Source organism: Ornithodoros turicata, unplaced genomic scaffold (assembly GCF_037126465.1).
Source record: "Ornithodoros turicata isolate Travis unplaced genomic scaffold, ASM3712646v1 ctg00001043.1, whole genome shotgun sequence".
In the NCBI taxonomy this organism is placed as follows: Eukaryota; Metazoa; Arthropoda; class Arachnida; order Ixodida; family Argasidae; genus Ornithodoros; species Ornithodoros turicata.
This window is the reverse complement of record NW_026999444.1, coordinates 169,731-192,225: the sequence shown is the minus strand read 5'-3', so window position 1 is coordinate 192,225 and position 22,495 is coordinate 169,731. Positions and strand designations below refer to the sequence as shown.

Here is a 22,495-nt window from a genome sequence, read left to right as displayed (position 1 = left end):
TAGTAGTCCACCTTGCGCCTTCCACAACCACAACAGACCCCGGTATCATCACAGTTGTTGTGCTTGCTCCTCCTCTATCTCGACACCAAACAAATCAGTGGCAGCTCTCACCCCTCACGTATCACACTAGCCAGGTTTACATGAGCTCGAACGGAGTTCCATTTGCTCGTGTAAACGCTGTTCGGTCGAGTTGACTCCGCGCCGGGTCGAGTCGCGTCAGCGCGACAGCAGGGGCGCGTTGACTCGCTCCACGCGACCAGCGAAGTGCATGTAAACGACGACTGGTCCAGCTCGGAACGAATGATCTGCGGGATCGAGTACATCGTGTCGCTGCGTGTCGCTGCGTCCGAGACAGCAATCGCTCAACGTAGGCCCGCGCAGACGGGTACAGAAACAGAAGCGAAGAGACGCTGCGCTGGCACGGCTCGACTCGACTGGACGCGGAGCGTCGCTGCGATCGGCTCTCGCTGAAGAGAGTTTATGTAAACCGCGTCGAATGAGTTCAACCCGACTCGACTGTCAACTGGACCTGCTCTGCGGAGTTAATGTAAACACGGCCGCTGATACAGGTCTGGTGAACAAAGCAGCGAGGGGGTCTGTCCATGTTGTCAGAAGGTAAATTATTCCTAATAATAGTCAAGTTCCTAGCACCATGCAAATTGGCTGTTTCCAAATTATCTGGATTTACGTTTGAGGTAGCTTGCCGCTTTGAATGCCGGGAAAAACTGTTCCATCTCTCTTGTGCAGTTGACTGTGCTGCTTATTCTGCGTGACTCAATCAAGGGATGTCATGAGATGGCGTCAGAATGTCCCAATAATTTCGAAGATTACTTATAAGTCATCTCTTCTAGTGTTATGGAATACAGCAAGACTTGTGTTCCGGAAATACTCGAAAGACAAAGATGCGATGAGACGTTTCTTCTTGAGCGGTTCTTCAATGACATCAACGCTGACTGTGGAACATCGAAGCCAGTCTGTGAGTATCAAATAACAAAAACGATGCCGTGGGCATAACACATGTTGCACGGCATGTTTCAACAGCCGTGTTTCTAACTCCAGCGATGAAGTTGCCACATCCTACAACCGCAGTTGCGTCTGCTGGCTTCCATTATCGTTCCAATATTAATCGAAAAATTTTAAATCAACATTTGTCTTTTATTCTGCAATAGAGCTAAATTCTGCTTCCATTCTGCGAAAGAGCTAAATGTGGCCACGAGGCTGATAGGGCTTATCAGCCTCGTGGACACATTTAGCTCTTCCGTCCCGAAGAAGGCGGAGCATCTCCGCCGTAACGTAGACATCCTCCCTAACTTTCATAATTTTTAAGTTTTAATAAACCCCTTTTTGTTACTTCCCCTACTTTCGTCTACTGTCTCCCATTTATTTCAAGTATATGTACATATATATATATATATGTTTACAGTTTGACCGTGCACTCCCAGCCGAGTACAGCTGCTTCGCCCTTATTGGGACTCGTGTATATATATATATATATATGGATTAGAAGCTTAGGAGGGCGGTTGACGACGAGAATGAAATAAGTAGGAAAAATCAGAAGACGACAAAGAGCTTACAGGAAAACACAAAGAGGATTTTATTAACATATAGGGATAGGGGACGACGTTTCGGTAGTCAGCGCTGCCTTCGACGCGACCGTCGACGGCCCCGTCGAAGGCAGCGCTGACTGCCGAAACGTCGACCTCTATCCCTATATGTGTTAATAAACTCCCCTTTGTGTTTTCCTGTAAGCTCTTTCTCGTCTTCTGATTTTTCCTGCTTATATATATATATATACAATATATATATATATATATAAGTATAATAATAAGATGTGGACGACAGATTACAGGAAAGTTAACAAAAACTAATTTATGTAATGGGTAATTTAAAACATAGATTATAACAGAACGGTCGACGTTTCGACAGTGGCACTGTCTTCGTCAGGACGAAAGAGGTACAAAGGTTGCATATGCTTAAATACGTTCGGTAAGTGACTTCACAATCGGTGCAAATGTGCCACGTGGTAGTTGTCCGTGAGTCATATTCTGGAACATTCCGCAAGTTCAAGTCCGTTTGGTGATATCATTCTTCTTAGTGAGCCAGCTCAGGGTGAGCTGTACTGAGGGCGTAGCTGAAAAGAAAAAAAGAGGGAAAAAAGGAAAGTATATCCCATCTAAGCGACCAGATTCATTACTGTTGCAACTACACCGGGATCTTCGTTAATGATTGATTGGAATTTGTAAATGAGGTAAGACTTGTGTTGTTCCCTGCCTTTACGGAGTTTGATTGAAGAATAAAAATAAATTCGAATTCGAATTAGAAAGAATAAAAAAAGAATTTACAAATTAAAATCAATCATTAACGAAGATACAAGTGTAGTTTCAACAGTAAGGAATCTGGTCGCACAGAAAAGAAATTCGAGACCGCTACCTGTACCAAATAAAAGTAACGCAAATACTTTTGTTATGCTATTATCCCGCTACTTACCTCCGCGTTCATGCGTGTTTGTCGACGGTCGGTTACTTATATTCCTCAATAACACGGCGTACGGCATGAAATACTCAAGTTGCACCCAACATGCCGTTTACGAGACAGCATTTGTTCAACAACCCGATGGTTTTATTATCTACAGAATTTGTTTACAATAAGGCTGTGGAGCGGCATAGGTATAAGCATGGTTTTTGCACCGGGGTTATGCGGTCAGGCGTACGTCCTGTGGGAAAACGCGTGCATGTACTGCACGACTAATTACCTAAAATACGTCAGTTCACTTATTGACTGCTTTCGGAGAAGTAAAAGATAGCAGATTTTCAGCCAGCCCTTATTTAAATCCTAGCTCCTTTTCTGCGATCCGAAGACAAGCACGTACGAGAGATAATCCGAATCGGCATGACCTTCGGTGTCGGCAGCTTATATGGGCCACAAATAGGGCCGATCTATCTGAGCAGCAGATCAGCCCTCAACCCAATCAGCTTCATCGCTCGAAACCACGTGGCCCTTTGACGTGGAATGGGCGTTGCTCTTTTTTCACACAAGAGTTTTGGGGATTCAGGTACTCCTCATATGCATAGCAAATAATAATAATTGGGTGTTTACGTCGCGAGACAACTGAGATCATGAGCGACGCCACAGCGGTCGGTCTGTGGATTGCTTTTGCCCACCTGAGGGTTCTTTAACGTACCATGAAAGCTCACGACACGGCACCCCGTATTTAACGTCCCTCGCGGAAGACGGCGTGTCTAAGCAACTTGTACCCTGCCACCAAGTTGCTGGCGTCCTCGGTCGGGTTCGAACCCGCGATCTCGGGATCAGAAGGCGAACACGCTACCGACTGAATATGCATAGCAAACTTTAGCGATTTGTGTTTCAAAGTAAGTGTTCGTTTGAGGATACGTAGTACAACACGCGTTTTACCCCCAAAATATAATAAGTTGAATTTCAGGTAATTAGCCATCCTGTAGTTTCTGAGAGGATGTCCACGGGCTCGGGCTCGTATAACATGCCTGCAAGATCGCGTCTCTGTTATTCTCAGTTTAGCTTCTTTTTTTAACCAAAATCTGTAAACAATAAAAGCACCCTGTACATAATAAGGGTTCATACAGTAGCTTTCCAGAGATCTTATTGGTTTCTCGATTTCTCTCTCTTTCTTTTTCCTCTGTGTTTCATCACGACACAGTGCAGAGAAATATAAAAACAGGAGATAGAGGAAGCCACAAAATTGAATAGATGAGTGTAGAAGAACAGGCGAGGTAAAAGGACACGCGCTTCATCTCAACAAAGAGAAAAATCCAAAAGAACCATTGAGTCTCAAGGATGATAACGACCATGATGTCAGTGCCAGTGGCTACACCTTTCACACACAGTGTTTCATTCGTAATAGATTTTTGTAAAAAAAATCGTAAGGATAGAGCAGCGTAGATGCCTTTTTGCAGTTGAGCGACAAAGTCCAAGCAGCACAGCCTATTGGCAGACGCGCAGACCGATGACGGGCGAAGATCCTGACAAATCGGGCGCGTGCCGCCTACAGGTAATGGTCCTACGCACGTTTGGCAATACTGGGAACACATAGGTCCGATCAGGATTCCCGATACCTGCTGCGGACTCTTTCGCCGACAGTGTCCCATTACCATGCCCTCCACGCATTCCGGTGTATCTTTTTTTACTTATACGAATTGATGAACGAAAAGCAGAAGCAATCTGAATACCGTTTTATAAAGACACGATGCATTATATATACGTAACAATTACACAACTGGATGAATATATTCCTGACAGAGATACACAAGTGCGCAACAGAGATTCAAAGTATTTAGCATCAGAGCACTGGGAAAGTGCAGGAGGCCTAAAGAGCAATTATATCACAAGAGATGAAGTGACTGCTCAAAACGTACTGTAGCCAGTCCTCCTCAGGTACCCGAGGATGCGGCTGTAAAATATGGACCACTGCGCCCATCTACAACGTTGGAAGCTCATTGGCCGAGACTGTGTGTGCTCTCCGATTGTGCTTTGTGTGAATAAAATGTTTCTTTTAGCCAAAAGTCGCTTCAGTTACTTTGAATACCGTATAACGGCGGGAGGCGTGAAATCCAGTAGAAGTTCATGGTGGCCAGGACCGGCTGAAAGTTCAGCAGAACGTTGAAGATCCTTATTGGCCCAATGGGTATGCATAACATCTACGACGTCGCACTCTGATTGGTCGTGTGCCCAGTGTTGTGTGAATTATGTCAAACTATGGGCTCTATTGGGAGCTGTTGGAGCCTGCTGTAACTTCGTGGGGCAATATGCTTGAATATGCAATGATTGAAAATTATGTTTAAGAAAGACTATAATGCAGACAAACGACCAGCAGTACAAACCTGGTGAAATATGTTTGCAATCGGATCCAGATACCATACAGATACTTTAGATGCAATAAACATCCATATGCTGCAGGAAGCACACTTGCAAAGACGTGAACACTAAACCGATTGTGTCTCAGTTCACAATTCACAAACTGGCTATTAAGTCGTATAAGTTCTTCATAAGCGCGTAGGGGAAACGTTGGGGGGGGAGGGGGGTGCTGGACCTGTCCTGAATCTCATTTAATCCGGGATGTCCTGTACAAGCCTTCCAATCAAATTTTTCATGTCAACAAGGAGTTCTCGAATTCTGCAAAAAGCACATGTTAAAAAACTGCACGACGCAAGTGTAATGGGGCACTTACTCTGAGCTCTTCCTAATAAAACGGCGTCGCACAGGAACGATTTTACGGAAGAAGCATCAAGCCCTAAACATTGGCAACGACCAAAAATGTACACGAATGCACTTGTTCGCCATGACCTGTCTGTATTCTAGACAGGTCATCGCGAAAAGTCTGCAAGAGAACACTAATCTTTCAAACAGTAGGAACTTAAAACGTAAGTCATATGAAAAATTGACTACCACGTAATCACTGTTGGATGCATCTTCTACTGGGTTTGTTGAAAGCAGGGAGATGGACTTTCTGAAATTATTTGTACAAGTTAGTAGGGGCAACGTTACATGCATAATTATTTCCCTTTTCAGGCGACGTTGCATCAAAGTGCCCGAACAAAACGTTATCACTTGCACAGACTGTCTGCGAAGAAAGCTTTATGAGGGAACACGGCCTCGTCCTTCCCCCCGAATATGTGAACAAAGAGGCGAACAAATGGTACTGCTGGTAAGGACTTTTTCACGTACAACTGGCGGTTCCACAGTCTTCTTGAGATACTTATCCGGACCAAGGCTGTCTTCACCCCACACCCTGTTAGAAGAAGTCTGCCACAGATACCGCCCACCTCGTGTTTCACTGGATGAGTGACTTAGCAACGCTTGAAGAGACAGGAATCATGACTGATTTGTCCAGCCCTGCACTTGAGGCAGATAATTCAGGTGAAAGCCAAGCTGACGTGCTACAAAGCTGACATCGCTTGACGGAGATCCGGAGAGTGAAAGTTCGAACCCTGCAACCACGCGCATTGGCGTTTTCCTGAATTGTCGTTTGACGTAGCTTGTCGTAGTAGTATTCAGTCATGTCGAGGCTACGGCCGGTCCACTCAGCAACCTGGACCCCTGGGCCCTGCCCCTGAGCCCTGCGCGTATTTTTCCCCGCGCGGCGCGTGTGCGGAGGTTGTCCGCGCGCTTATAACATGCAGAGACTTGCAAAGAAGGGTCATACACAAAAAGTACAAGTGAAAATATATTTGTCAATGCCAATTGTAATGCCGATCAAGTTGAGATATATTTATTAAAGCCAATAGTGCTGGGAATTGTGCCAATTGTGATGCCGATCAGGTGAAGGAGAAAAACCCAGCCGAGAAAACTTCACGAGCTGTAACAGAAGAAACAAAAACACAAGGCAGCACATGTGAATAATATACATATTATATAAATTAATTCCAGTCCTTAAATTCTGAAATTAAAATGCTGTAGCACATTTAATCAAAGATGTTCTTAATACGATTACAATCAAAATTACATGTTTTATTATAAGAAGTCTGAGATGTGGGAACCTGATAGATGTAAGTAATTTCGAGCATAATATGGAAGCTAAATTTAATATTCCAATATGACACACATTTAATTAATCAATTTCTACTGAAGTGAATAGCGCAGGCATAAGGCAATAATTCGAATCAACACATAGCATTAATATAGAACCAATAATCCAACATGTAGGGAAATAATAGCTACACCATATCAAAACGAGAAACGATCACCACATTTAATCAAAGAAGATATTCTTAATCAATATGATTATAAACAAAATTATAAGTTGTGTTATAAAAAGTCTAATATTCCTATACGTGAGAACCATCAGTGCAATAGCGGGAAGTTCTGATAGTTGTATGTAATTAACTGTGAACAGCAGAGACCCTGGAAGACTATGGGACATGAACACAAGAGGAAATAAAATATATACCACTACAAATAAGATATTCCTAATCAATATGATCACAATCAAATTACAAGTTGTATTATAAATATTCCTACATGTGAGAACCATCATGCAATAGACGTAAGGAAATAACGAGGAAAAACACAATCAACAGCTACAATTAATAGAAAGCCAAACCTGCACACCATCCAACACATAGAGAAATAATAGCTAGTCAATCTATCAAAAGGAGAAATATTACAATATAGCACAGACTTAACGCTGAAGAAGAGAGGAACACTCCAAGCGGCGACATGTAAACAACAACAGACGAAAATAATATATCATTGAACCATCATGAAATCGACCAACATACAATTTTCATTCTAACAAACACTACGAACCTTGATGGAGGTATCCAAGACATAGAAAATATGGAATGTTTACATCTCGGTTTTCGCTCTTTTCCTTAAAGCCGGGAGACTTTATGTCCAAATGACCAAGACGAAGCAACTCCCATGCTTTATCACCCAAAGGGTTGGGGGCTGATTCCTTCGTCCAGCAAATGGGGCGTTCTAGAGGTCAGATAAGATAGTTCAAAGGCGATATATTTTATTGTGCCGCGCAAATAGATGTCAATATTATTCGCTGGGATCACTATATTTTCGTATCCTTTCCTTGAAACGGGAATCTTATGTCAAAGTGGTTGAGAAGTCGACTAAGTTTGTACACATGCGATATTGTTATTGAACATCTAGAGAAAGTCCAAATTATTAAATGGTAGCAACAATACTCAATCAAAAAACGAGAAACAAATTTAATTACATCAAGTTTGGTAATATCTTGCAGCAGAAAGTTCTATATAGATGAACCACACAGAAAAATCAAATGTGAAACACAACTCAGAAATACCGGGCATTCCCAACTCAGAGATTATTTTTACTTATCTCAATCGAGCGAACAATTGAAACAAATATGACACAATTAATACATCATGCATACATAATGTCCAATTCATCGAATATCAGTCGAACCTGAAACAAAACAATAATTAATTCAGACAAATCATTTCTAAGCAAGCAGCGTGAATACACCGTAGAATCTGTACAGGAACTTGTCATTTTCAATGAATAAACATGATCAACTAGTGGATTCAAGCGATAAAGTGCGATGAAACCCGACGACCCCCAACACCAACATCAAGTTAGAGAGGGACGGCCTCTAGTATGGCCTTGTGCATAGAATCATTGAAAGCGCACATTTTTTCTTACTCATTTTGGAGAGCAGCTGCAGCTGCTTGATCTGCCAACTCATTGCCTTTGATGTCTACGTGGCTGGGCAGCCAGCATAGGATGAGGGAGTACCCCTTTGTTCTTATCAGACTGGCTAAAGATCTTGCTCGCTGCACAAGCAAGTTCTTTGTTGTGTGCTGACTACAACTTGCGTTAATGGAACTCAAGGAGTCTGTATATATAACAGAAGACTTTATAGAATCTTGAAGGATGTAGTTGAGAGCCAAGATAATGGCGTAAACCTCGGCAGTAAAAATTGATGCAAATGTTTTTATACGATGAGACCTTGTGTACGCGCCACAAATCATGGCACAAGTCACTCCTGCACTAGACTTGGACCTATCTGTGTAAATCTCAGTATGGTTATCAAAGCTGTCTTTCAAGTGTGCAAACTCTTGTTGAAGTACTGATGAGGCGCTGTCTTGTTTGTTGTATTTTGCCAAAGAGATGTCCTTGGAGGTGGTTCCCAGGGTGGGAGCTTTCTGCTACACTCTACAACTTGTAGGTCACAGGACGAGAAACCGTGGCAATCGAACTCTGATGCAATTCGCAAAGAGATTGGAGGGACGACAGAGGGCTTGTTAATGAACAGCTGTTTAAAGCGTGTGTGCTTGACGCAAGTCGAGGCTGGATTTTGGGGTAGACTATTTATTCTAAGTGCGTACGATGTACCGAGATAACAACGCCGTCTTTTGAAGGAGCATTCCTTCGATTCAACATATAGACTCTGTACAGGAGACGTTCGGAAGGCGCCAAGCACGAGCCTGAGCCCCTGGTGATGGACAGGGTCCAGGGCTTTCAACACAGACTCTCGAGCAGAACCGTAGACAAAGGACCCATAATCCACTTTGGAACGAATACATGCAGTATATACTTGGTGAAGTGTTTCCTGGTCTGCAACCCAAGATCTGTGAGAAATGATTTTTAAAATGTTTAGTGACTTGACACACTTTATCTTTACGTTTTGGATATGAGCCTTGAAGGTCAGCTTCGAGTCGAAAGTAATGCCAAGAAATTTGGCTTCTGGTTGAACAAGGATATCTTGTCGGTTAAGCTCAAGCGTAAGTGGTGCGAACAGTCATCTAATCCTAGAGAAATGGACACACACAGTTTTCTCAGCTGAGAATTTGAATCCATTTGATGAAGACCACATGGCCATATTGTTGATGGCCACCTTCATCTGTCGTTCGCATATTCACAGGTTCGTGGAGCAACAATATATTTGAATGTCATCCACGTACATGAAGAAAGATATGGAGGGTGGGATGACATTGGTCACAGAGTTGATTTTCACAATAAATAAAACAACACTGAGAACGGATCCCTGCGGGACACCATTCTCTTGTACGAAGGGGCGGGATAGAGTGGTTCCCAGTCGCACTCTAAAGGATATGTGCTGGAGGAAGTTTGAAATGCATCTAAGGAGCCTGCCCTCCACGCCAAAAGAGTAAAGATCCTGCAGAATACCGTGTCGCCGCGCAGTGTCATACGCTTTCTCTAAATCAAAGAAAACAGATAAGCAATATTGTCTTCTGGCGAAGGCTTCACGGATAGTGGTTTCTAGCCGAACAATGTGATCCATGGTGGAACACCCTGTTCGAAAATCACATTGAAATTCAGAAAGGCAATTATTTTCTTCCAGATGATGAACCAGCCGGTTATTGACCATTCGCTCAAACGTCTTCCCAATACAACTCGTAAGGGCGATAGGTCTGTAACTGGCTGGATTCGAAGCTTCCTTTCTTGGCTTGAGAAGGGGAATGACAGTCGCAGTCTTCCATAATACTGGTAACGTTCCCTCTGCCCAAACGCGGTTAAAGAAAAGGAGCAACATTTTTTTAAGTCATCAGATGAGGGGCACAGCATAGAGTAGGTTACTCTGTCTGGGCCCGGGGCAGTGGCTTTAGCAGCGAATAGGGATCGCTGAAGCTCCACCATCGTGAACGGCTGATTCTATACGTACTCATCACCACCACTCATTGGAATTTTTCGTTTCTCAGCGTTGATGATTGTGCCAAGATGACCGCTTTGCTTGTTTCCGCGTCCATCTGGCCTTGGCTCTCGCCTTTTTAAACAAAAGAAGATTTTGTGATCTGGGGTACCTCCGAAATGTACCCCACGCACGATTTTGAAGTTTACGAGTTTCCTTGCACTCGCTGTTCCACCATGGCTTCGGTCGTTTCGGTAGACGACCAGAAGTCTCAGGAATGGATTGCGTTGCTGCATCGAGGATGACGTTAGTAATTACATTGTTGGCCTCTTCAATCGTCATCCTCTCCACAGGGATTAACGACAGGTCACATTTTTTAGAGAAAGCATTCCAGTCAGCATGTTGGAGCTTCCATCTAGGGGGGCATGCTGTCAGTCTATTGACTGCACACATATATTTCAGGATCACTGGAAAGTGATCACTCCCAAGTGGGTTTTCTTGCACGCTCCATTCTATATCTTGATATAGACATAGACTGCAAAGTGATAAATCTAAGACCGAGAAAGACTGACTTGAACAGTGGACATACGTAGGTGCTCCTTTATTTAAAAGACAGATGGAGGTTGATAACAAGACCCTTTCCAATATTTTCCCTCGGCCGTCGGTTCTTGTACTGCCCCAAAGCGGATTGTGGGCATTAAAGTCGCCTAAGAGTATAAATGGAGTTGGAAGTTGCCTGATTAAGTGTTCTATATCTCTCTGTGCAAAACTTGCTGACGGTGGCAAATAGACCGAGCAGATGGTAACAATTCTGTCCAGACACATCTGCACGGCTACGGCTTCCAAGTCTGTAACGAAGTGGACTTCTTTGGACGGAACAGTTCCTCGTGTGACGATAGCCACGCCACCAGATGCGCGAGTGGCGTCTGTTCGATGACTTCGAAATACATTTTGTCTACGAATTGGATTTGGTGTGTGTGTGTGTGTGTGTGTGTGTGTGTGTGTTTAAATATGTTTCTTGGAGGCAGAAACATGCTGCATTGTACTTGTCAAAGAGATCGTTAATGTCGTCTAAGTTAGAAAGTAAACCCCGGCAGTTCCACTGGAGGAAGTGGTTCATAGCGGTCACACTAAAAAGGAGGAAAAGAAAGCGCAGCACTTAGTGACACCTACTAGAAAAGACTTGTACCATTTAGGGGGTTGGACCCTTCGCGGGGGTTGTTTCTGTTGGTCATTCCCTTTGAAACCCCCTCCTCGTCCTTTCTCTCGTTTTTCCTTCCCTTGTGGAGGAATGCTGGGGAGGCTCGACGATGACTTCTGCGACATGCAGTCGTCATCTTCGACCTCCATACTTTGGGTGCCTTTTTAGGAAGGGGTTTTTACGACCCCGTCCCAAACTGACTGTGTGCCATCGACCTTAGTGGAGGCCGTGGCTGTTTCTTTCTGGCCAGTTGAACGGCTGGCCTCCGTCACGGCAGAAGACACAGAAGACAGCCTTCTGAGGTTGGGGAGTGTAGAGTGGGGACTCAGAACCCGAAAAACAGGTCTGTGGCGCCACTCCGCCACGCACCATGTCGGAAAAACTTCCTTTCTTTCTGAACTCGAGCTGTGCTCGTGCAGCTTTATAGTTTAACTTCTGCTCTGTTTTTATTCTCAATATTTCTTTTTCTTCTTTCCACCGTGGGCAGGACCGAGAATAGACAGGGTGCCCCCCCTCACAGTTAGCACAGTGGAAGTTTTTTGTACATGATTCAGGAGTATGCTCTTTGCCAGCACATCTGGGACACACCAACTGTCCTCGACAGACTTGGTAGCTGTGCCCAAACCGCTGGCATTTGAAACAGCGACGAGGATTAGGAATAAATGTTCTGACATGACAATTGACTTAACCGGCTTTGATGGTAGAAGGAAGTGTGTGCAGCTTAAACGACAGGATGATGTGCTTTGTATTGATCTCCTTGCCATCTCTCCGCATAATTATCCGTTTGGCAGACACGACGCCTTGCTCTTGCAAGCCCTCTTCGATTTCAGTTTCGCTGCAGTCGATTAACTCTTCTTCGGAAATGACTCCCTAAACGGTGTTCAGTGTTCGGTGGGTTGTAACTGAAACAGGTATCTCCCCGATCTTCTTTAGAGATTGCAGTGCTGTACTTTGTTGTTTATTATTGACCTCTACCTGAATGTCTCCTGAGCTCAGTTTCTTGGCCTGAAACGACTTTCCTATTACGTGTTCGAGTGCCCTAGCAACAAGAAAAGGTGATACTTTAGATAGTTGTATGGTCTCGTCATCTGAGTGAAGAATCAGGAACTTGGCAAACCAAGGTTCCGGACAACTTAGGTCAGAGAAAGTCAATGTTCGTTCTTCGGTGCGGCTCCTCTTCGGGCGCCGATCGGGTTTTTTTTAGGTGATTGTGTCCATAGAAAATAATGATGGACATTCGGTGCAGATGTCCTGCCGCCCACCACGGATTCCAACCAGGGGACCGCGCATCACGCAGTAGCAGGTACCTCTGCATGATACCCAAGTGCAGCTTTCGGGAGAGTGAAAAGAACTGCCCCAGGTTGACCCTTGCCGCCAAAGATGATGAAAAGTGGAAGGAAGCGAGAAGGAGAGAAGATAAAGAGAAAGCAATGGAAAGGTGGATGGCGACTAGCTGAATAATCCTGGCCGGGCCTTCCAAGACCACCTGACTATGGGAAGAAGGGGCCAAAGCGGTGTGTTGCTCTCCCAGAGGGGCCCCGAAGGGTCCTAAACAACCTCCATGGTCCACTCAATCGCCAGGATCCCCCTTTCCCCAGACACGAGAAAGCCACGCACAGCTATAAGTGGGGATAGCCCTCCTGCGGCGACCTAACCGTGAATGCAGGAGGGGGCTACTGCGGCTGCTGCCGGGCGATGGGGGCGCCAATTTTCCGACGCCGGGTTTGATAGATTGATTAGCTATTATTTCTCTATGTGTTGGATGGTGTGCAGGTTTGGCTTTCTATTAATTGTAGCTGTTGATTGTGTTGTTTCTCGTTATTTCCTTACGTCTATTGCAATGATGGTTCTCACATGTAGGAATATTTATAATACACCTTGTAATTTGATTGTGATCATATTGATTAGGAATACCTTCTTTGTAGTGGTATAAATTTTATTTCTTCTTGTGTTCTTGTCGTTCTTGTTCCATGTTCTTCCATACATCTAACGGCACCCATCTTCTACAAATCAGGGCAGATATCATCAGAGCTGGTTGTTGGCTAGGAGCGTGCTATGTGGTGAAGTTCATTTTTAACATATCTATTTTCTGTGTTGGATTCATAAAACAAAGTAAGGTTTGTAGTGTCTCTTAGAATGAAAATTGTATAGTGTTCGAATTGTATAGTGTTATTGTGTGTTCGATTAGATTATGTCACGAGGATGATTTTATGATAATTAAAATGATAAATTATTCTCCTCTGCTGTTTTGATTAAGAATAACTTCTTTGTAGTGGCATATATTTTATTTTCTCTTGTGTTCGTGTCCCATAGTCTTCCAGGGTCTCCGCTGTTCACAGCTAATTACATACAACTATCAGAACTTCCCGCTGTTGCACTGATGGTTCTCACGTATAGGAATATTAGACTTTTTATAGCACAACTTATAATTTTGTTTATAATCATATTGATTAACAATATCTTCTTTGATTAAATGTGGTGATCGTTTCTCGTTTTGCTATTATTTCCCTACATGTTGGATGATTGGTTCTATGTTAATGCTATGTGTGGATTGGAATTATTTCCTTATGTCTGCACTATTCACTTCAATAGAAATTGATTAATTAAATTTGTGTCATGTTGGAATATGAAACTTAGATTCCCTATGGCGCTCGAAATTACTCACATGTATCGTGTTCTCACATCTCAGGCTTTTTATAATAAAACTTGTAATTTTGATTGTGATCGTATTGGTTAAGAACATCTTCTTTGATTAAAATGTGCTCTCCCTTCTGATTCACTGAAAACATGTGTGTATGATTACAGTTAATAAAAAATATTGTGTTTGATCTGTGATACCTATTCAATGCTATTGTATCTTACCTGTAATAAGCATTTCTTTGTTACGTGTATTGTGTTTCTTCTGCTTCAGGTTTTTTGGCTGGGTTTTTCTCCTCCACACAGAATCACAGCATAATTCCTAGCACTATTGACTTTAATAAATATAATTTCACTTGTACTTTTGTGTATGGCTATCCTTTGCATGTAAGCAGCCTACTGCACACCTGTTGTAGCTGGAAAAAAATTATGATTGAAGTCGACACAGATTGAAAAACGACAAAAGTCGACCCAGGCTGAAAAGTGTGAGCTGGTAAGCGCGCACGCAGCCCTCCGGCCACGCGCTACCCACCGGTAAGCGCCTCCACCCGAGCGCCGCCCGGCGGGTGCGGGAACAAATAGGTGACCCAAGTCGGCCAAGCCTCCAAAATGTCGAAAGAAGTCGACCCAGGCTGAAAAATGTGAGGGTAAGCGCGCATGCAGCCCTCCCCCCGCCGATAAGCATGTGTACAACCCTCTACACACGCGCCGCGCGGGGAAAAATACGCGCAGGGCTCAGGGCAGGGCTCAGGGGTCCATGTCGTAGTTTCGCCCTGCCGTAGTTTTGGCATGACAGAATACTACTTGCCGCTTCCAAACTGGCGGAAAAAGCTGCTTATTCGGTCGTGCGCAGCTCACTGCGTTGTTCATTCGGCGCGAACCGATGTTACGTGCCCCTGTAGTTTAACAGCTATTTCTTCACGATGTTTTCCAGTATGATGCAGTACAGCCAGAATTGTCTTCAGGACACGCTCAAACAACAAGGATGCGATTCCGAAGACTTTTTGCAGGGGTTCACTCGGAAAGTTGAGACTCAATGTGGAACGTCCAAGTCGTTCTGTAAGTACAATAAAAGAAGAATGAAGCAGGGATAACACATAATACGAGGCTTGGGACAACAGTAGTCTTTGTAAGTCCAGTGATAAATATCCCTCCGGCGATCAAAATCATTACATTGGGACATTGCAGTGGGACTTAATGGTAGTTGAAATCGAGGAGGATCGCCAGACTGTCAAGCTGAATGTCAACGGAAACGAAATCAATGAAAACGAGATCAATATGCAAGCAAGAAATTAAACTGAGAAGAAAAAAGTGTTTTATCGGGGGGCCTCGCTTTCTTTTTCTCGGCTATGTTTTACATTCCCACTTGCATTAAACGAGCCCTCAGCTGCTTATATTTCTAGCGGAAATACCTTTTCCTCTTGTAATTTAAATCTTAGGGGAATCCGCTATTGAAACAAAAATGTCAAATGCCTTTGGCGGTTTTATGTTGCGCATCCAGAAGTACAAGAGACTAGCACACAGTGGAATGAAAGAAGAGAAAGAAACAAGGGAAGTGCGTCATCTTAGCAAATGACAAGGATGCGCAGAATAAGGAACAGTGCCATCGGGAACCAAACCCAACACTCCTTATGTAGAATACGCGTTTAATTTCAACAGAGGGGAAAAAATAATTGAATATCGCACACGATCACGTTCTTTCATATTTGATGTTGCTGCCGATGGTTGCACATCTGGAAACATTTCACATACAATGTGCATTTACTTTATTCATTGTAGTTGTTTTGTAGGAAAAGGAAACATATAGAAGCGTCGACCCCGTGTTTGTAGTCGACAGACCATCCTCTCGCAGATAGTGCGCAGCTTTCCAGTGGCTCACATCATATTACATCACATTACATTATTGGTTACGTACTGCGAAAATGATTATTGAGAGAGACCTAAAATTTTCACACTGCAGTCTTCTATTCAGGAGGTAAAGCTTCCCACGTGTACTATTTGTCATTTGTCTCGCTACTGAAGCGCGTAACAACGTACAGGGCTGGGCAGAGGTCTACGGAAGACGCTCTGGCGCATTCCTTCCTCAGAGTCAGAGGGTAGCAGCGAATGGTACCTTGCGAACTAGTACGTGCATAGGTAATGCAACCTCTTCTTTGCAAGTCCGTGCGGTACCTTACACTCTAAATCTTTTCACACCTTTAAGGGTGTAATAACGTGCATGGCGCATGGCTTTTTAGGTGTAATTTTCATAACACCATAATGGAGCACGGTTTCGCACAAATTTTCTTTACTCGAGTGTTGTCTGTCCTCAAAAATTGAGTGCACGAGTGCTTATGGGAACTAGCGTGCCTTGAAGCATTACGAAACTGCAACATGCAGAGGTAGAGGAAGAAGAACGGCACTCCCGGTGTGCACGGCAGCCGCGTCAGCCGGGTTAAACCATAGCACGACACAGCAGTGTTCCAAAAAGTTATCATGCTGCTTTGCGGCGCGCACAAAGTAGCATTTTCTATCTTCCCTGGCCGCCATAAAAGACTGCACAGCACGCAATCACATTAACACTCCGCTGCCCTCCCCACAGAAGATGTGGCGGCTTCAAGCAACTTGGATGTTAATCGCGTTTTCCCACAATCATCTCATCTGTATGTGTTTCAGAAACGAAGAACGTTACACCCATTTCAGGTACGACGAAGTACAGTAAAAAATACAGAAGGTATGAAACACCGTATCCCCCTAACAAAACGGAAAACACACGGAGCGTATGGCGCGTTAACCACTGTTTACGTTTCCGCTGTTATGACGTGGAACGGACCGAGACCCTGGCGAATGTGAGAGCGGTATGTCACCACAAACTCGATTTTACACCCTCGCCCTCTTCTGCTGCGCAGAAACTTACAAGCAGAGCAATAATATAATGGCTACTGCGGTGCAATGCCGTAGCAGCATTTCTTAGCACTGGGCATCTAGTAGCAGTTTACTGGGGTTCCTTCACGTACAGCGTACGCCCTTCTGAAATCCTTCCTGTATGTTGGTTGGGCCATCTTACATGTACTATAATTTTTGTTTACAGGCTCTGCTCAGTGTAATAACAACACGTTATCCCATGCCCAGTTTGCGTGCAGCGAGAGATATATGCAGATCCATGTGCTGAATCCTGAAAAACCGGGACAATTGAGCCCGGATGCTCAGAAACGTTACTGCTGGTAAGCGCTTTTTCTTTTACGTGCAAACCGCAGTTCCATAGCATTTTTGTGATAAGCGTCAGACCACAACAGCACCAGCAGACGGCGCCTGTGTTCACCCAACACCACATAGTGCACCAGAGGAAGTCTGCCTCAGATGCCGTTCACCTCGTGTTTTAAGGCCCAACCGCATTAGTCAGCGCATTATCCAGCGGCCTGCAGTGGCGTTTGGAGAGCGGCAGAACGATAGAAAAGCAGCGACACTACCGAATTCCGAGGGGTGCGAATATCGTGGATGGGCGACTGCTGGACGAAGGAAGCGTCTGAAGCGGCGCGAGCAAGTTGCCCATCAGGGATTAGCCGTGGATGGCGACACGCGGAACTGCCCAGATTGCTCGCGTGGATCGCGTTCAGCAGAGGATCAGATGCTGCTGATGTTAACCACGTGATTCTTGTGTGAGCGTGCAAAATGCAAAACACGAAGGGAAGAGTGCAACAGATTAATATCAAATGAAATGCTGTGTTCGCCCCGTGTATTTGGATGTCTTGTGAATAGCGAGGCACAACAAGTGGCTCTGTGAGTGCGCACCCCTGCACTTCTACCATATCTGTGTTTCAGTTTTTAAAATTATGTAATGTTTTATGGCCATTTGTTATGCGAATGAGTTCGTACCGCACGTTCTGCAAAGTTATAGATACGTTTTTAGTTCTCGTTTAACTCTTTTCCACCTTGTAATTTCACCATCACTTACCTAGCTTCGCGCATCATAGCCATAAACCCCATAGCCATATAGACCAGAACAATCCAACTCATCACCATCATCACCTGTGTTCGTGAATTTCACAAGTAATCTCAAGTGTTTCTCAAATTATGCGGATTTCCTTTCCTTGAGAGGGTACGGAAACGTTCGCTGGGGGCGCCGTCAATCCGTTATTGTAGAAACGTTGCATGAGGTTAGCTTTAGGCGTTTTACGACAGCGTCGGTTGCCACCGAGAAAAACTCGCGTTCTGCCGCTCACAGAACGGCTCATACGGTTGAACCTTTAAAGGAATGAGTGAAACAGTCGGAAGAATGGGAATCATGACCGAGGTGTCCAACATTGCAATTGAGGGACGATAATTACGTAAAAGCCACTACGGTAGGCTACACAAGCACAATCGCTAAACAAAAACAATGAGAGTAAAAGGTTGAATCCTGGCGCCTATGGGCGGCGTGCAGCGCCTATAGGCGCGCTGCTGCTCGTCCCCCTTGTGAAGAAACTGCACAACTGCTCTAGGAGAAATTTGGCGCAAGCATACTACGCCGCGCACGTTTGCATTCACGTTTCGTGCAAGCGTTCTCGTGGGATTGCCTCATATTAGATATAGTGTGTCCAGTTTACGAGCAGGCGCTTCCTCGTAAGGGTAAAACGTATGTAATTTTTACCACATAACGCGTGTGTCGTTTCTATTCAGGCAAAGTGCCTCAATAGCTTTAGATGTAGAGGGCCCCGATGTTGACCCATTTGCCGCAATCCCTGAACCCGTGAAAAAATAGGTTCTTTCTTGGCAACAATATTCCTGGGTTCCGTATAGTTATTTCCAGACTTGTGAGCAAACCCATTGTTCGAGAAGTCGCGGTTATTAGAAAAGCTAAAAAGGCTCCTTAGTATGCCTTCGCACTGATCGAGTGGAAACAATTTTACGTTATTTATCATGTCCCTAGCGCTGTTGCTTTTTTTAGTGATGAGATTTTTTAGTTTCCTAACTTGTCGGGAAACGGAAAACCCGAGGTACAGAGGACGATAACAGACAAACACGATTTCAAATTTCCACACAACGTCAAATTCTACTTCCTTCAAAGGAAAATATGGTCGATCCATTGGTGGATCAGTCGAAAATGTGTTAATGCTGCAAAAACCTTCACACGACCGTACACAACGCGAACGCAAGACATTATTCTCAGCCGAACGAGCCTTTCGGGGTTCCTCCAATTCAGCTTGGCGGCGTCATCTCGCAGCGTCAGCCTTCTTTCGCCGCCGCTTGCTTGCTTAGTAGGGGGAGCTCCTTCGCACAACCTTAATAACCCATGGGGCGCCTGGAACAACGCGCCACGTCATTTTAGCGTGGCGCGCCACCTTCTTCTACGGCGCCGCGGCCGCCAGTTGTGCTGGCATTGCGACCTGGAGGCTTTATATATCAGTAGATCGATTTCGAAATTCAGTGAAATCGATTAATTTCGTGCAAAAAAAAACAGAAAAAGAACTCGTTCTTCATATTTTCCGCTACGAAGAGCTGTCTGACCTACTTCAGTGTGTGAAGCGTGGTGAAGGAAGTCGTAAATCTCGAATCCGCAATACGCGCAGGCGCGAAGCGAGCCGTTGACTTTTCGTACATGACCCGATTCATTGCGAATATTTGGCCCAAAATACTTTCCAAAACGTTATTCGCTTTCCCCCATACCAGTACCTTCCGTGGTGTGTGAGATGATGACAGCTTTCTCATTTACTGGCAACGCGTTCTATGCTTACTCTTTGACTGTACCTTTGACTTGCCGCATGGGGCTAATTGCGGCAACTTTTCCGCATACGCTTCGCCTTAGTAAGCTTGCAACCATTGTCAGCAGTCGCCACAGCGCCTGGCGCGTTGGGAAAGTGGCTCTCAAATTGATAGTATACCTAGCATCAATACATCATCTCGTGCTGTGACGAACATGTGACATAACTGAAACCTTCGTACGCATTGGGCTGGCCGCCAGTACGTGTGCGAGTCCACGTCGGGATGTGCGGGTACGGGTTGCACCAATGGCATTGCTGCGGGCCGTGCTCCGGCATGCGCCGTGCGGCTACGGGTACGAAATTTCGTACCCACGCTCATCTGTACCTATATTGCGCATGTTGCTCATCTTGCGGATCGAGGGAGCAAGTCACAGCGGTCAAGATCAGCTGCGCGAGAAAAAAGCTAGGGTGAAGTGGGCATGCGCAGACCGACCTTCTTTCTCAACCTCCTTTCCCGTCTCTCCACGTGCTTTTCGTCTTTTTCTCGTTCCCCTCCCCTCCGTCACAGCTTCCTCTATTTTTCCTTTTCCTTTCCTTCCTTTCCTTTTTTTTTTCGCGCTTGCTGTAGAGTAACATGCGTGTTGCTCCATAGCAGAGAAACAAAGAGCGGTGGTGGTTCATAAAGCAAGTTTATTTATCCTCGCGAACTGTTCAGATAAAGTTACAGTACATATCTTTTAACGTCTTGTAACGCAGGTTTCACTGGAGCTTTAGGTGCTTTGACACCGAAGAGCAGTTCGCGCACACAGTATGTAAAGGTGTACAGTTTTCGAGAACAGCTGTGCCAGGTGTGTCGTAGTTGCCGATGGCTGCGGGAGCTCTAAAAATAGAATAAAAGTTTTTTGATGATGCCTAAGTCTGAACGAAAATCACTGTTATGAATCGATGTACCTTTCGTATTTGAAGACCAAAGCACACCTGCCACAAACGTTCCTAGATCACACTGAATAAACGGCTGCGACGTGCATGAGGGGCAGCTATAGCATAACCACACATATAATTTATTAGCAGCATATCCGAAACGCACAAGTAACGGCAACGCACTGCACTGACGCCCCTAACTTACAGAGTTACTCGTAAATGTTGTACGTAACACACTTCACACGATAAACCTGTATTACTTCCTTCGGAAACAAGAAGCATCCAAACTTGTCTTACCATTGACCTGCGGAACATCGGAAGAAGAGTGACTGCCTCGCGATTTCTGCTTCCTTTGGAGGTGCAGGGATTCCCTATCATGTTCGTCTTTCCACTGTTGTGTTGATCAGCTGGATGCGCCATTCCATTTCACACTAGCTGTTCCCCACAAGCTAAATCTGAAGCACTCAAAACCCTCGAAGCTACCCGCTATCATCTGCGAGCACAACGGTTGTAGACCGAGAGAACACGCATGGCCGGACAGACATGTTTCCTCCGTTCGACCGACCGTTCGGATCATCGCGCCTGAATCAAATGACTCTCACCCAATCAGCGCGAAGGAAGACTGATGTCAGTTCTCGGAGATCAATGAGCATCCTAATATTTACACATATATCACGCAGCCACTTAGGGATACTGAGATAGCTGCGCCAGTGGCGAAGATATTTTGGAACCGGTGTGCTTCGCTTTAGAGCCGGCGGCTGGCTGCACTGCCTAGAAGTCGCGCCATTTCCTTCCTTCTTCCCTCTACACTAGCTGCGCATGCGCAGCGTGGCTACAGACTGGCCACGCCGCGATCCTTGTCTAGCGAGCACTCTAATGCTAACGCATTAAAATAAAAAGTGCAAACTGAAATTATATGTCGCCGCTGCCATTCATGTTAAGGGCGGTTTTTATGAAGAAGGTGCAGTTCGGAGCCGTCGGGTGCTCGAGTGGCGGCTGACTTCCACAGAAATAATTTCCAGCTTGTCATTACGTTGGGCGCGAAGCATCCAAGCCCCTTTTTTTTATAAAAGAAGGTGATGGACAGACACGGTAGCTGGATCACTCCCTGTGAATTTCCCTGTCTCTCAATGCAGCCGCAATATACGACCCCCAGAATGTTTGTGGTTGTCTCCCGCACGGCAGCACGGAGGTCGCTCTGCACACTGCCTATACACATTGTTTTTTTTTTTTTTTCGTCTACGTAGGTTGCCGCTCCCAGCGCCGAAACAGCTCACATCTCTCCTGCGCCATTGTATTGCTTATTTTACGCGACCTGATCCAAAGTTTTCTTTTTCTTATTATCTTATTATTATCCACCAGGATATGTTACGAGTCCCTGTAATTAAACACCAGTTTCTCCACCGTCTTTTCTAGTATGATGGAATACAGCAAGACTTGTCTACCGGAACTACTCAAACAACAAGGATGTGACGACACAGGTTTTGTTCAGCTCTTCTTCCAACGAATAAATAGAAAGTGTGGAACATTTAAATTGGACTGTAAGTACAATACCCATGTATAAAACTAAGATAGCTCATTGCTTCTGACAACAGTCGCCGTTGTCAGTCTAGTCATAAAGGTCGTTTGCCCCCGGTGGGGACAAGCGACCTTGGGTGGCATATGGTAACGTAACACAAAACCGAGTATTCCAGAACCGCAAACGCCGTACCCGAATTGTAACACCATGTAGTGGTATCCTGCAAAACACGAGTGACTTCACAAAAACACGCCAAAGCAATCGAAAATCGGTTACTTCATCACAACAAATGTAAGCAAAGAAACAAAAAACGTAAGGTAAAAAAGAAAAAAATCCCGCAACTTCTAGGCGCCTTTTTTTTTCTTTTCCTTTTTTGTCGTTTAGACACATATTCGAGAGCAGCTTAGAAGTTGTTACTGCAGCTGAATTATTCCACCAGACGGAAGTCCCGTCGAGGA

The 22,495-nt window shown here is 44.8% G+C and overlaps 1 protein-coding gene across 1 annotated transcript; it reads left to right on the top strand.

Moving 5' to 3' along the window:
• Positions 1 to 946: 946 nt before the first annotated feature.
• LOC135376132 (uncharacterized) lies at positions 947 to 22,187 on the top strand. The gene is made up of 6 exons (XM_064608712.1): positions 947 to 976; positions 5,545 to 5,680; positions 14,872 to 14,996; positions 17,008 to 17,140; positions 21,935 to 22,059; positions 22,114 to 22,187. Exons 2-6 carry the CDS (start codon positions 5,613 to 5,615, stop codon positions 22,185 to 22,187), a joined length of 525 nt encoding a protein of 174 aa, XP_064464782.1. The 5' UTR covers positions 947 to 976; positions 5,545 to 5,612.
• Positions 22,188 to 22,495: the final 308 nt, after the last annotated feature.